The 15,029-nt window shown below is 38.4% G+C and overlaps 2 protein-coding genes across 5 annotated transcripts in view; one reads left to right on the forward strand and one right to left on the reverse strand.

Moving 5' to 3' along the window:
- Window positions 1-930: 930 nt before the first annotated feature.
- LOC307268688 (histone H2A-like) lies at window positions 931-1,314 on the reverse strand (the record flags this gene model as incomplete). Its single annotated transcript, XM_080051422.1, has 1 exon — window positions 931-1,314. One exon carries the CDS (start codon window positions 1,312-1,314, stop codon window positions 931-933), a length of 384 nt encoding a protein of 127 aa, XP_079907548.1.
- Window positions 1,315-7,418: 6,104 nt separating this feature from the next.
- Window positions 7,419-15,029, forward strand: part of LOC307268637 (CCR4-NOT transcription complex subunit 2-like) — an 18,241-nt gene continuing 10,630 nt past the window's right edge. For 2 of the 4 annotated variants that reach the window (XM_080051349.1, XM_080051350.1), the window contains exons 1-8: window positions 7,419-7,458; window positions 9,771-9,902; window positions 10,726-10,798; window positions 11,119-11,266; window positions 11,522-11,725; window positions 12,992-13,071; window positions 13,791-13,916; window positions 14,627-14,656. In XM_080051349.1, the coding sequence (XP_079907475.1) occupies window positions 9,783-9,902; window positions 10,726-10,798; window positions 11,119-11,266; window positions 11,522-11,725; window positions 12,992-13,071; window positions 13,791-13,916; window positions 14,627-14,656 (781 nt within the window). In that variant the 5' untranslated portion in view covers window positions 7,419-7,458; window positions 9,771-9,782. The remainder of the gene's footprint in view (window positions 7,459-9,770; window positions 9,903-10,725; window positions 10,799-11,118; window positions 11,267-11,521; window positions 11,726-12,991; window positions 13,072-13,790; window positions 13,917-14,626; window positions 14,657-15,029) is intronic. The other 2 variants (XM_080051351.1, XM_080051352.1) reach the window with 1 other exon arrangement.

The raw sequence follows: 15,029 nt of genomic DNA on the forward strand, positions 1-15,029 counted from the left end.
TAATATAGCGCTTTTCTCGCACTCAAAGCGCTTTACATAGGAGCACAACAGTAAAGAAACAAAAGGAGAATGTAGAGTTGATGGGGCTTGGGTTGGTGGGTGATCTAGGGGTAGGCAGAGGAGAGGAGATATGATAATGTTCAGTTGATATCCCGCTTAAATTTGAATCTGCGAGCGGTAAGTGCAAAGGATTGTGGGATATCCTCAAAGCAATAGCTTACATTGGCAACTTGTTTTTTTTTTATGTTTTAAGAAATAAAATTTCCTTTTTACTATTTACTATAATCAGACTTTATCAGGCATGGTTTTAAAGTTGTACATGCGCCATTATCTTTTCAATAAAATAATATGTTACATTAAATAAGGCAAAATGTAATGACACATATAGTTATAGATTGAAATTAATTTGTAAACTAACTATTTGAGTGTATGCATAAATACATGTACATTTTAAGTTACAAGAGATTGAAAATATTGTAATAGTATGTAGTACTATTTTGTTTATTTCTATCACTTCATCGTGTGCCATTATTTTCCCCTTGATATGAGCTAGACATGTACTGCTTGTGACTTTCAGGGATCAAATGATGGTGGATATGAAGAATGTTATAATATTTTGTATTTCCTTTAAGGATCCTGCTCTCAGTGTCATTGGTGGTGTCATTCAGCCTTATGTCTGCTGTTGAATATTGTTTTGCCTTGTTTATGAATCTGAATTATTCTATGCTCCCCCCAACACTCCTATGTCCATGTATGTTTTGATAATTATTTGTCATAGTGTAATAATGGTTCTACATTCTAATCTCATCCAAACCAACCAACAAAAAACATTCATTTATATCGATACAAATATAAGGTTGAGCGTTAACTCTTTAGATAGAAGTGGGTGGCTCTTAAAAGAGCCGTTGTGTTGTTCGAAGTGTTGGGTCTCTACTTCTTGGCGGCCTTCTCGGTCTTCTTGGGCAGCAGCACCGCCTGGATGTTGGGCAGCACGCCGCCCTGAGCGATGGTCACTCCGCCCAGCAGCTTGTTGAGCTCCTCGTCGTTGCGGACGGCCAGCTGCAGGTGGCGGGGGATGATGCGGCTCTTCTTGTTGTCGCGGGCAGCGTTTCCAGCCAGCTCCAAGATCTCAGCGGTCAGGTACTCCAGCACCGCCGCCAGATACACGGGGCCGCCGGCACCGACGCGCTTGGCATAGTTGCCCTTTCTCAGCAGCCTGTGGACACGACCCACGGGGAACTGGAGCCCGGCACGAGAGGAGCGGGTCTTGGACTTCTGTCTGGTCTTACCGGCACCTTTTCCTCGTCCAGACATTTTTGCAGAGATTGGAAAATTCTTACTACGTTCAAGGGAAAAGTGGGAAAGAATGCCGCCTAGTGGTGACAGTCGAGTTTATATACCCTCCCTGCCGGCCGTTGATTGGCTGGATAGAACGTTAGTGTATCGGCCAATCAGAGGAGAGTTGCTGAATTATTTATATTTTTTACAGTCTATCGCTCTGAATGTTGTCAAAGCTTTATTTAAATTCTGTAAATATTATATTGTATATTACTAAAGCGATGACCAAACATGATCCAGTTCAAAAAAAGGTACAAATGAATGATTTTCAAAAGGTACAGGGAGGAGGGAGAGCTTTGAAGGATATATATATGTGTGTGTGTGTATATATATATATATATATATATATATATATATATATATATATATATATATATATATATATACATATATACACACACACACACATATATATATATGTGTGTGTGTGTGTGTACATATATGTATGTGTGTCCTGACCAACCTATGCTAAAGGAAAGGAGATAGTGGTATCCCATAATCCTTTACGGCGTCAAGATTTAAAGCAACAGGCCACCGCCGGAGTTTACCGACTCTACACGAATACAAACGAGAGGTAAAACAGAAGAGAGGAGAGGAGAAGAGAAGAGAGGAAGATTTAACTCGGCTAAAACAAAATACCCCCCTCCCCTCTCCCCCATAAAGATAATAAAGAACTCATAAAAGACCAACATCATAATAGTTATTTTCGTAGCACATAATTTACACCATAAGAAAAGAAAATACCAACTTCACATTTAATGAAGTTACTGGGGGCAGTTCATTTCAACATCAACATTAGTGTAGCCTCTTTTTATTCCACATGTGAATTGGGATATATGGGAGTGATTCTCACTCTGTTGGCGACAACCTGATTAAAATCAATATGAAAAGAACGCATGGATCAAACGAGCGCTTGTTGTAGTCCATTTTCGGAGAATAGTGTAGTTTCATGCTAGACTCACGTCAGCAATACTCGCCGTCGCGCAATGACGTCGGTTAGGAAAAGTGGAGTCGAATTCATTTGAAACAGCGCTGTCCTTTCCTATGGTTCGATAGGAAGCACCTTTCATCTCTCCTTAACCCCGATGACGTTTAGGGGTTAAGGCATAGGAAAGGAGGCTTAGGTTAGGAGATTGGACTTTTCGGATAGGCCCCAGAACTATTAAAACATTCCGATCAAATGAGTGAAGCAGAACAATAGCCTGATTAAAACAGTTACAGGTGGAGTGGGGCTGATTCAAAATAATGTTTAAATTGGTTAAAGGATATGAAGGTATTTAGTTTAATTTGTTGCTGTAAGTTGTTCCAGGAGTCGGGGGGCACTGAAGCTAAAAGCTGTCTTTCCCAGCTCAGACCGGGCTTGTGGGACATAAAGCATAAGCATGTCAGTGGAGCGGGTCTGATAAAGGGCTATAGAATAGAATTAAAAATATTTTACATTATCTAAATATTATACCTAATCAATAACTGTATTTTTTTTTCATCAGGTCAGGTTAGGTTGGCTGCTTACAATGCCGTTCACTCTTTGGGCCAGAGGACATGTGGGGAGGAGGAACCGGAGATGGGGCGCGATGGGGCTCTGCATTAGCCCGGCACCGCCCGCCTTAATACTTCCGCTCAATTTTCATTTCCCTTCAGTAGTCAGTCTGGGTCTGCGGTATATTAGTGGGTTTTCTCCTGTAGATTTTTTACCGGTCCAATCAGCGAACAGAGGGAGTGGCTGAGAACAATGACGTTGAGGTCTTGCATGCAGTTTCAGTTGTAGTCAGAAGCCGGCGCATGACATACGTCACGACCAAACGTTATGCGATTGGTTGGCAGATCCAGAGTGGCACTGGGCAGATCCAATAGTTTTAAAACTTCAACAGACACCCGCCTTCAAGTGAGTTCGTACTGACTTCTGTGACTTGAACAGAAGTCTGTGCAACAACAACCAGGCCATTGTGTTATTATTGCGTGAATATGCCAAATGTACAGACTTGTTTGGATTGCGGTTAGGATCTTGCACTTTTATTTGAGAAGTTGTTTTATTTATTGTAGAACTGCAGAAGTATTATATATATATAGCCTATATACTGTATATATTTTTAAATATTTCTATACATTTCATTTGTTTGTTGCATTTAAATTTTAAACACTTATAATAACATAATAAATAACAACTTGCAAATGTTTAACTGTTACTGTTTTACCATTTAAACTCATGTTCTCTATTATAAATGACACACACACCATTGTCTTTTATATGAAAAGGTTGGGTGGTCCTCCCTTAAAGAGAGACGTGACGCACATTGGCATATTTTAATTTACAAAGCCTTGACCGGGAAGCTTCCTCGTTATTTAACTGAATTGCTGCAAATCTCAGATGGGCTTTATCAGACCCGCTCCACTGACATGCTTATGCTTTATGTCCCACAAGCCCGGTCTGAGCTAGGAAAGACAGCTTTTAGCTTCAGTGCCCCTGACTCCTGGAACAACTTACAGCAACAAATTAAACTAAATAACTTCATATCCTTTAACCAATTTAAACAAACTATTTTAAATCTGCCAAACTCTACCTGTAACTGTTTTAATTAGGCTATATTGTACTCTCACCCATTTAATTTTAATTGCTACCACTTAATTTCACCACTGTGTAAATGTTTCAATTGTTTTTCTCTTCACCTGTTGTTGTGTATTTGATGTATTTGCGTTGAATATTGTTAATGTATTGTTGTTTTTCCTTTGAATTTGTTTGAACTCGACGTCATTGAAAATGAGGGTCACCCCTCAATTGGTCTCTCGAGGATAAATAAAAGTTAAATGAAATGAAAAATGAAAATAAACAAGCTGTTTGGGGCATTTTTTCTCTACAAATCAGTATGTGAATTTGTACACAATGTAGAAATATTTTTCCCCCAAACATACAGTAGATATATTTTGTCTTGGATATTTTCCCTACTATAAATACAAGTCCAAACTGTAGTGTTTACAGTGTGTATGCTGTGATGTGATAGTGCTCATTTAGTGTTATGTCATATCTTACTTTAGCCACTACGGGGCGCCATTGTGTCAAGATTGGGGCATTCGGTTCAGGAAGTACAGTATATACCCAGGGGGCAAAGTGATTTTATGGACATGGAGCGTTGTAAAAGGTTGTTCACCAAAAATGACATCTAGGACCTGCACGATCACAACCTGGGTGGACAACCTTGTCAACAAGCTGCTGGAAAGCTACAGCGGGCCGACATAGCAAATCAGAACCACTGTTTAAGTGAATGGGGGTGAATGGGGATGGGCTAATGGGGACTTTTTTTAACTTATAGATATCATTATGAAACTTTGCCAGTTGATTACTGACATTAAAACAAAAACTTTTTGTTTTACAGTATTTTTCGAAAATTTTTAAATAAATATGAAAAATCATCAATATCTTACTAATGATGCGTATTTGCATATCTGCAAAGCCCCAAAATCTAGATGTTGGAAGAAAACAAAGTCATTTTGTTTTTAAATTTTGAAAACAAAACAAGTGTCCAACTGCCTGAAGCCTTTCCTAATCACAGTTCAAATTTGATCAATAACCCATAGAAAATACATTTTTTACACAGTTACATTTCATGTGCTATGGACCAAAAGTGTCCTTTTGGAGTCTCCAGCTGGTATTTTAGGAAACGGCTAGACATTTCCTTGGAAAAAACAGTGTAAAAAATTCATTTTCTATGGGTTATTGATCAAATTTGAACTGTGATTAGGAAAAGCTTCAGGCAGTTGGACACAAATTTAAAAACAAATTGACTCTGCTTTTGTCCAACATCTAGATTTTGGGGCTTTGCAGATATGCAAATGTACCCATCATTAGTAAGATATTGATGATTTTTCATATTTATTCAAACTTTTTGGAAAATACTGTAATACAAAAAGTTGTTGTTTTAATGTCAGTAATCAACTTGCAAAGTTTCATAATGATATCTATAAATTAAAAAAATTCCCTATTAGCCCATCCCCATTCACTTAAACAGTGGTTCTGATTTGCTCTATGTCGGCCCCCTGTAGCTTTCCAGCAGCTAGTTGACCAGGTTGTCCACCCAGGTTGGGATCCTGGAAGGTCCTGGGTATCATTTCTGGTGAACAACCTTTTACAACGCTCCATGTCTGTTTTTCCAAAAAAAGGGGTTTTGCCCCCTAGGTAATAAGCTTTATTATACTATCTAGATTCTATATAAGCCATATAGTATATACAAGGTATAAGCATATACAGTTCATATACAGTAGTTCTTGAGTATTAGGTCTGCTCCTACTTTTTTTTAACTTAGCCCACTTTGTATTTATTTCATTGCATTTTTTATGTAATTTTTTTTTTCTTAATTTATTTGTTTTATAATTGTCTTACTTACGCTTTATCCTTGTCATTCACCTTTTTTTTGTCTACATAATTCATTTTGGTATATACATATATACACATAGTTCTGGAGCAAAGAAAGGGCATTATAGAGCTGTGTATCTTGTTATTAATGTCCTGTTGTTCCAGTGTCTATGCTGTGATGTGATAGTGCTCATATGTTCTTATGATTCACATTTCTCAAATGATGTTATTGCTTATTCCACACACTAGGTGTCGCCATTGTGTCATACGTATATCATTCTGGAGTATTATCACTGTGCTCACACTTTTTTTACTTAAAGCTCTCTGTATTTATTCATGGGATCTGTTCATGTTATTTAAAACATATATATATTTGTTTACTTCTTTTATAATTGTCTTGCTTACGCTTTATCCGTTTTATCTATACCTTTTATTTATTTGTACTACGGTTTCTGTATACTGTTATTGTCTACATAATACATTGTATGGTTAAGAGTAATAACAATTTAAAAAAAAAATATATATATGTTGGCGCAGTGGGTAAGGGTGTTCCCCCCCTGGGCCCAGGTCTCGAAACTCTGCATGTCTTCTCCTCTCTGCCTCATTTCACCACAAAATCTGTCTTATAAAAAGCAAAAATGCCAAAATAAATTAATAATAATATTATATATATATATAGTGCTAGAGCAAAGCAATTGCATTGTAGAGCTTGTATTTTGTTATTAATGTGTTGTTGAATTTGAAGGAGTAATTAAAAGATTTAAATTTGGTTTGTGGAGGATCACTTTGTTATTATATATTATGTTTTTTATTTTATGTTATTTTATTGAATTTGAAATTTGCAAAGTTTCAATTTTGAGTCATTTGTCAGAAGCAGTTGAAAAATAACTAACTGGTCTTATTGATGCTTCTATAAATGTTGAGTCAACGATTATGGAGAATGGTTGTTGGCAAAATCAGTGAATACTTCCTCGAGATCCACGTCCTGTATGTAGGCCCATAGTGTGTGTGCGTGTGTGTGTGTGTGTGTGTGTGTGTGTGTGTGTGTGTGTGTGTGTGTGTGTGTGTGTGTGTGTGTGTGTGTGTGTGTGTGTGTGTGTGTGCTGGAGAAAAAAAATCCAGTGTTAATACACAGCCTAGGCTCTGTAAACAGGCATGTCGCTATAGCCTTTGTTTTACATACCCCTTCACAGAGCCTTGGCTGCTCATTAACTCTAGATTAATTTGTATTCAGTGCAGACACAGTAGGCCTACAGGGGGATTGTGAGGAGATATTCACTGATTTTGACTAAAATTGATTTTGACAACAAGCGTTCTCCAGAATCACTGACTCCAATACTGCAGGTGAATAGGGTAAAATGCTTAATTTATAGATAGTATCTTGAAACGAGTAGGGTTAGGGTTAGGGATGCAGTGACAGCAGTGTGTGTGTGTGTGTGTGTGTGTGTGTGTGTGTGTGTGTGTGTGTGTGTGTGTGTGTGTGTGTGTGTGTGTGTGTGCGTGCGTGTGTGTGTGTGTGTGTGGGGTAGCCTAGGCCTTGAGTGATTTTTAATTTTTAACTTATAGATATCATCATGAAACTTAAGAGTAGAGTAGGCTATACACGCACGCACGCACACACACACACACACACACACACACACACACACACGGTAGCCTAGGCCTTGAGTGATGGAGGCTCGGGGGTCGGAGGTGAAACTCTTCCCAGCATCCTCGCTGATTGGCGAAGTGATGTCGGCCATCTTGGATTGTAGCGGGGAAGAAAGATTGATGCGGTAAGCTCCTTTTTTAAATTCATTTTATTTATTTTCTCAGCAAAAACTCACAGAAACCAACTTTGAATAAACGCACTCTTCGCGTGGAAGTTACCGTGTGTTTAGGTCGCGAGCGGGAGCGGTTAATAGCAGTTTGAACCTAGGCAGCGCGGTGTATGGTCTTTTTGTTGTTGTTGTTTTGAAGCTAACAGGGCCCAAACCCTGACAAACACACACACTTAGCCCACGGTTCCTATTTACCCACGTCCCCTGTCCGTACACCCGAATATCACACGTCGTATTCGGCATGTCATACTGCCTCACAACCGCTCTTAACTACATTTGCATTGGTTTTCGTACGGTGCTCTAAGCCGTTCGTTAGCTCCCGTTAGCTGTCGCGCTAGCATCCCTATTCATCTCTATAGAATTAGCTGTTAGCTCACACTCGCTAGCCGGCTACCAGCAGCTACTGACACATTTAAAAAAAAAAAAAAAAACGAATTAGTTAATTCCTACTAAAAGCTGCGGTTTGAATTAGACTCAGAAACAACACACATTTGCACGCGACGGAACATTTGTGGAAAACCCAACGGGAAAAGTTTAGTATTTATATTAAACATAAGGCAAGGCAGATTAACAAAGCTAACATTAGCGTACATGGCAAATACTAGCTACTCAATTATGAACTGCACTGCTCTATTAGCCTACACTCTTTTGTTATCCGACCTACTATAAACGAACTCTCATCTATTTTACTCTACTCTCAACCTCCTATGCTGTGTTATATTGTATCATTTTGTACTCAAATGTAAACTACTTTACTATGTAGCCACCGTGGCATCCTTACGTTGTTTGTTAACACGTATTATTGCCCTTATATTTCAAATATTCACTTTGGAAAACCGTATGGAAGAGTCAGTGTATCTAGTTCCAATTTCACCCTCTGAAATTCAGCTAATATTATGCTTTTGAACGTGTGTGTGTGTGTGTAAACAGTTCAAACCCGTTCAAATAAAGTGTCTTTTTGCATCAATTAAATGAAGTGGCTTCTGCATCAAAAATCCAACATGAAACTGAGGAACAAAAATGTATTAACATAATTAGAATCATTGTATATGTTACGATGTTGTTGTTGTTTTTCTGGATAATTTAGTTGAATTTATTTGCTTTGCATTTGGTGGTATAGTTAAACTAGCTTCGATGCTTGTTCCAACCTGTGAATGACTGGCCTTTTCAAATGCTTCAAGTTCATGATAAATGCCCTGCAAAGCGATATAAAAAGGACTCTTACTCTTTCTACTTTTTGTTAAATTTTAAACTATGATTTCTGAATTTTTCACATCTCAATGTAACTGTTTTAGCGGAATTTCTTGCTGTTTAAGTATTGAATCCCATTTATTTTATTATGTTTTATTATGTCCAGGTTATTCCTTGTTCATTGTGTTTTTACTATTGCCTGTCTTGAGGGCAACACCTGTTTCTCCAGTTGAACTAAAGGTCCTTGAATTGTATTGAATTGTATAGAAGATAATATAAGGTCTTAATTCACGGAGGAAATTATTTTGCCATGATGTTGCTAAAAAAATTACTGAAACAAATAATAAGAAATAAGTTATGAAAATACAAATTGTAAAGTCAAGCAAACATTGCCTCATAGAAAGAATAGATAGTGATGGTGACAAGCCATATTCAATGTTCATGTTCAATTTCATGTGTCGATTGGATTTATCCGAAAATAGCATCATTATAGCCTTAACCAACCCTATGACGGGCTATAGGTTCACATCCAGGCTTCGAAAGCATTGGCATGATAGCTTGCACCTATTTTAGTACAGTGATTTTATTGCGTAATGTATTTTAATGTGTTCTATGTGTGTGTGTATGTTGGATGTGAGTGGACCATCTGAGTCCTTAATAAAGATTATTATATTGCCCATGAAAATTACCATATCTTCTTAATAATATTTAAACACAATATTAAAGTTGAAAGTACTAAAAATTATTATTTATTAATTATAAATTATTACAAAGTGATAATGAATAACTTTACCTTACAAATTATATAGCATTAACCTAAGTAATAGAGGCGTAATATTGCTAATCTTCGTATCGGCTTGTGTTTGCGTACTCAAAGATGCAGAATAAACAAATATGTTTTATCCACAGCATCTCCAAATAATGTTGTGTAATGAATCACTTCCTTTTGTCAAAATACTGCCATTGTTGTCATGTTAGTAAATCTGACTGTTTGTGCGTGTGCGTGTGTGTGTGTGCGTATGTGTGTATGTGTGTGTGTGTGCGTGTGTGTGTGTGTGTGTGTGTGTTATCTTCAGGTGACACGCGGTATGTTTGGTGCTAACCGGAAGAAGTTTATGGAGGGCGGGCTAGAGAGCGAGTACGCGGACGACTCCAGTCTCTACTACACACAACAGTCCATGTTCCCTCCTCACCGCCCAGACAAAGACGTGAGCACTTAAAAGAATGAAATGTTTGTGTTCCAAGCTCTCCTTAAAGACCTACTTCACCGGTGGGAATATGAAGGTGTATTGAACTCTGAGATCCTATGTGGTATAAATGTGAAAAAAAAAAAATAGAATTCGGTTCATCCTAGCCTGAGAAAAGGCAGAAAAAGTGTTTAATGGTCTCACTGTCTAACCCTACATTTTATCATGTGTGACATTACACATGGGAACATGTAGGGTTAGGATTAACAGGACAGCTGGGCCAAGGGAAGACTGAGGGAAGACAAACCTCATTAATTATATTATAATAGCGATTTTTTACTAATAGAACGCCGGTTACGTATAGGTGAAGTATTCCTTTAATTAAAGATGGAGTCAGTGATTCTGGGGAACGCTTGTTGTCAAATTCACTTTTCGTCAAAATCACTTTTTTTTTTCAAAATCAGTGAATATCTCCTCATGATCCGCTACCTGTCTGTACTGTGTGTGAGCTGGAAAAAAAATCTGCTATTAATACACAGCCTAAGCTCTGTAATCTGGTATGTTGCTAGCTACAGTGGCCCCCCTTTGTTTACATACCTTTTGTACCAGTTTACAGAGACTAGGCCATGTATTCACAATGGATTTAATTTTTCACGCGCACACACAGGTAGCGGATCATAAGGAGATATTCACTGATTTTGACAACAAGCGTTCTCCAGAATCACTGACTCGATAATAGATTGTTTTAGGACTGTATCTGTAACTTTATATGTTCTTATTTATTTAAATATAGTAAAAAACATGATTTGGTTTGAAGATCCTAAAATCTGTGTTTGTGTTTCAGATGTTGGCGTCTTCCTCTGCCTCCTCAACGGGTCAACTGTCACAACTCGGAGCCAGTTTATATGGCCCACAAAGTAAGACACACACACACACACACACACACACACACACACACACACACACACACACACACACACACACATCAAGTTATAGGAATAAAGCTTAACAAAAAAGTGCGGTCAATTCTTATCTAGTTTGAGTTAATTGAGACGGTTAAATATGTATTTTATTTTTTTCGTCTTATCATTATTGTTATGTTATTAAAAGGATTGTTTTTCTTGTTTTGTTTTTCTGACTGTGTGTTGTTTATGTTGGTGAACAAACTAGTAATTATTAGTTTAAAAAAAAGGGATGTATTTAAAACCTGTATTTGTCCCCCTCTCTCTTGCCGTAGGTACATTGGGGTTCCCTATGCGCGGTATGAACAGCAGTGCGGCGCCTCAGTTAAGTCGAAGTGGTTTGAACCAGTCGGGAAACCAGCTGCCCAGCCACCCAAGTACCGCCAACTCTGGCACCATGCACACACCCCCCTCGCCAAGCAGGTAACACACACACACACTGTGAAATGTGCAATAGAAATAAACTTGACTTGAATTTTCTCCTCTGGACTCACTCACTCACACACACACACATCACTCACACTCGCTCGCTTGCACTCACTCACACATACACACACACTCTTACACTCACTCACTCACTCACTCACTCACTCACTCACTCACTCACTCACTCACTCACTCACTCACTCACTCACTCACTATAGAAATAACCATTATCTCTCCTCCTGTCCTGTGTAGGGGCATCCTGCCCATGTCGAGTCGCAGTGTGATGAACCACAGTCAGCAGGTTGGCGGGCCCACGTCCGGCAGCATGGTGGGGGGAGTGGGAGTGGAGCGGGGGGCAGCGCGGAGCTCCTCCATGGGCAGTCCCAACCGAGCCTCTCCGAGCATCATAGGGATGCCCAAGCAACAGCAGCAGCGCCAGCCTTTCACTATCAACAGGTAAAAAAAAAATGTTTTACTTATATTTTAAAGGGACACTGTGTAACATTTTAAGTAATTCATTAGCTCAAATCAATATCCTCATTCGTAAATATGTCCTCATTGGTGTAAAATCACCTCTGCCAATAATCTGAATTATCCTCCTGAGCGGAGAATTGCAAATATTAATGTTACATTTTGTCCATTGAGCGGGCAAGTCGTATGGAGGAATCCATGTTTTTGGAACGTCATCAGGTGCATTGTTTAAAAATTTAGAATTGTTCTTGTCCTTGAAGGCCACTGTAGCTTCTGTTATTATTCAAAAGGGGTGGGGTTAGGGTTGCATTCTAGAACGTTCTAGAACTTTCTTGATGATGTCATATTACACAGTGCCCCTTTAACCTTTATTTATACAGGTAAATCCTTTATTAGACACTGGTTCATTTTGGCTGGAGACTTTTTATATTAGTTGTGATTGGTTTTCATATGTAGTTTGGGAGGATCAACATACGTACTGTAGGGCTGCAAAACAACAATGGTTCACATTATCAATTCATATGGTCATTATTTTTCTACAGATCCTTAAATTTATTCATCAAATAATAAATAGGACTTTAGTTTAGTTGACTGGTTTTTACGTTTTTTGCAGATCCTAAAAGGGTTTTAATGTAAAAATTTGAATAAATAAATAAAAAAAAGCCGTTATAATTTGTTAGGCAGCCACTTTGGTTTGTGACTTCATATGTACGAGAGTTGCCGCAAACAACATTTATTCCCATTACAAAGTATAACAATACTCAGACATGGCAAGTAGGATTTTAACAACATACAACAGATGATAAAAATTAATAATAGTACATTTTATTTAATGGTGACATACAAACAACAAGAAAGCCTTTTGAAAATAGGGGCAGTCCCAACCGAGCGTCTCCCATCACCCAAACAACAGCAGCAGCGCCAGCCCACGTTTCTGCAGATCCTAAAAGGGTACTAATGTGAACATTTGAAAAGCATTCACTTTGGTTTGTGACTTTATATTCATGAGGGTGGCTGCAAACAACAGTTATTCCCATTACAATTTCATATGGTGATTATTTTGTAATTTCAGGCATTTAACTCAATATTGTAAAAGTGAAGAAAAGTCATAAAAATGCTCAAACATTTAACAACATACAACAGATAATAACAAATAAATAATAGTACATTTGATTTAATGGCGTCATACAAACGACAAGAAAGCCTTTGAAGAAATATACTAATCTCTGTCTGTCTGTGTTTGTGTGTCAGTATGTCAGGGTTTGGGGTGAACAGGAATCCAGGCTTCAACATGAACAACTCCCTATCCAACAACATCTTCAATGGCACAGGTACAAAATGCAAACAAGCTTTATTTTTTTATTTATTTTTTTATTTAACCTTTATTTCACCAGGAAGGTCCCATTGAGTTACAGTAACTCTTCTCACAGGGAGTCCTGGCCAAGACAGGCAGCAGAAAAGAAGTTGCAGAATTTGCACAAGGCCACACACACACACAAACAAAGTACACCACAATTGACACTATAATGCTAAAATTACACTTCATAACAGGCTATATAAAAACAAGCTAATACATACAGCTAAAAAAAACTAATTAAAAATAAATAAAAGGCATTATTATTATGTATGACAATTCTTTTTTCAACCCAAATGTCCCTTTTGCCTCACTGTAGATACTTCAACTTCTGTGCTTCTGTTTTAAAACCTATAGTATTGCATTTTTTTTTTTCATTTGACTTTTAATCTTTCTGAAAATCCTTTTTAAAGTTTGTAAATTTGAGAGAAAAGAAAAGAAAAAAAAAATCTGCTCAATGTTCATAAATGTCTTATTGTCGTCTTTAAAGGTGCTGGTTTCCTAGTGAAAAGTTGCAGTGTTGTTGGCTCTTAATAAGGCTAGTGTGTGTGTGTGTGTGTGTGTGTGTGTGTGTGTGTGTGTGTGTGTGTGTGTGTGTGTGTGTGTGTGTGTGTGTGTGTGTGTGTGTGTGTGTGTGTGTGTGTGTGTGTGTGTGTGTGTGTGTGTGTGTGTGTGTGTGTGTGTGTGTTCATACAGACGGCAGTGAGAATGTGACGGGTTTGGATCTGTCAGATTTCCCTGCGCTTGCTGACCGGAGTCGGAGAGACGGCGGCTCCAACCCCACACCGCTCCTCAACCCGCTAGCCGGGAGGGCGCCTTACGGTGAGGACCACCAGCGTTTAGTCTGTCTGTCTGTCTGTCTGTGGGTGTCTGTCTGTCTCTATCTGGCTGTCTGTGTGTGGCTCTGTCTGTGTGTGTGTGTGAGTGTGTCTGTCTTTGTTTGTGTGTGTCTGTCTGTGGTTATTGTTGTGTGTGTCTGTCTGTCTGTCTGTGTGTTTCTGTTTGGGTGGGTGTCTGTCTGTCTGTCTGTCTGTCTCTCTGTGCCTGTCTGTTTGTCTGCCTCTCTATCTGCATGTCTGCCTGTGTCTCTGTCTGTGTGTCTGTGTGTGTGTCTGTATTAGTTGTTGTGTGTGTGTGTGTGTGTGTCCGTCTGAGTTTGTTGTTGTGTGTGTGTGTCTGTCTGTCTGTCTGTCTGTCTGTCTATTTGACTGTCCGTGTGTTTGTGTCTGTCTGTGTTTGAGTGTTACTGTGTGTCTGTCTGTCTCTGCCTGCCTGCCTGTCTGTCTGTCTGTCTGTCCATCTCTCTACCTGTCTGCCTCTCTATCTGCATGTCTGTCTGTGTCTCTGTCTGTGTATTTAATATTTAAAAATGACGACCCAATATATGATTTTTATCACAAAATGCAATACATATTATAACACTCACAATATGTTGATGGTGGTGACTTTTCATTCTAAGTGTAATGGTGAATTTCGCTAACCCTACAGTCTTATGACGATTTCCTGATTTATGTTTTCGGGTTGTATTTCAGGGGACAACGGTTACTGTGACTTCAAATCTCGTGAGCACAATATTTTCTTAATGCATTGTGGGATATTTTTTGTCAAATTTAGCATAAAAATTTACACTTGGACTCAAAGGGTGAAATGATAGTATTTTTGGATATAAAATGTAACTGTTAAAAATCACATATCACATATTGTGAGGGGATTTTTTTTAATTTATTAATTAAAAGGTGCTCCGAGGAACTTTCAGTGTGTTAATTCTAGCGCCCCCCTTTGGACAAAAGTGTTAGTGTTTTTACCACGCCAGCTGTTGTTCCTGGGTGAGCGTGTACCCATGACAAAGGGCATTAAGAAAAACTATAAAAAAAAATAGCATTCTTTACACTGATGGTCTCGTTTGCTGTTACATGTAATTTATGATCATCAGAG

Source organism: Ammodytes marinus (genome assembly GCF_949987685.1).
Source record: "Ammodytes marinus genome assembly, chromosome: 22".
NCBI classification, from domain to species: Eukaryota; Metazoa; Chordata; class Actinopteri; order Uranoscopiformes; family Ammodytidae; genus Ammodytes; species Ammodytes marinus.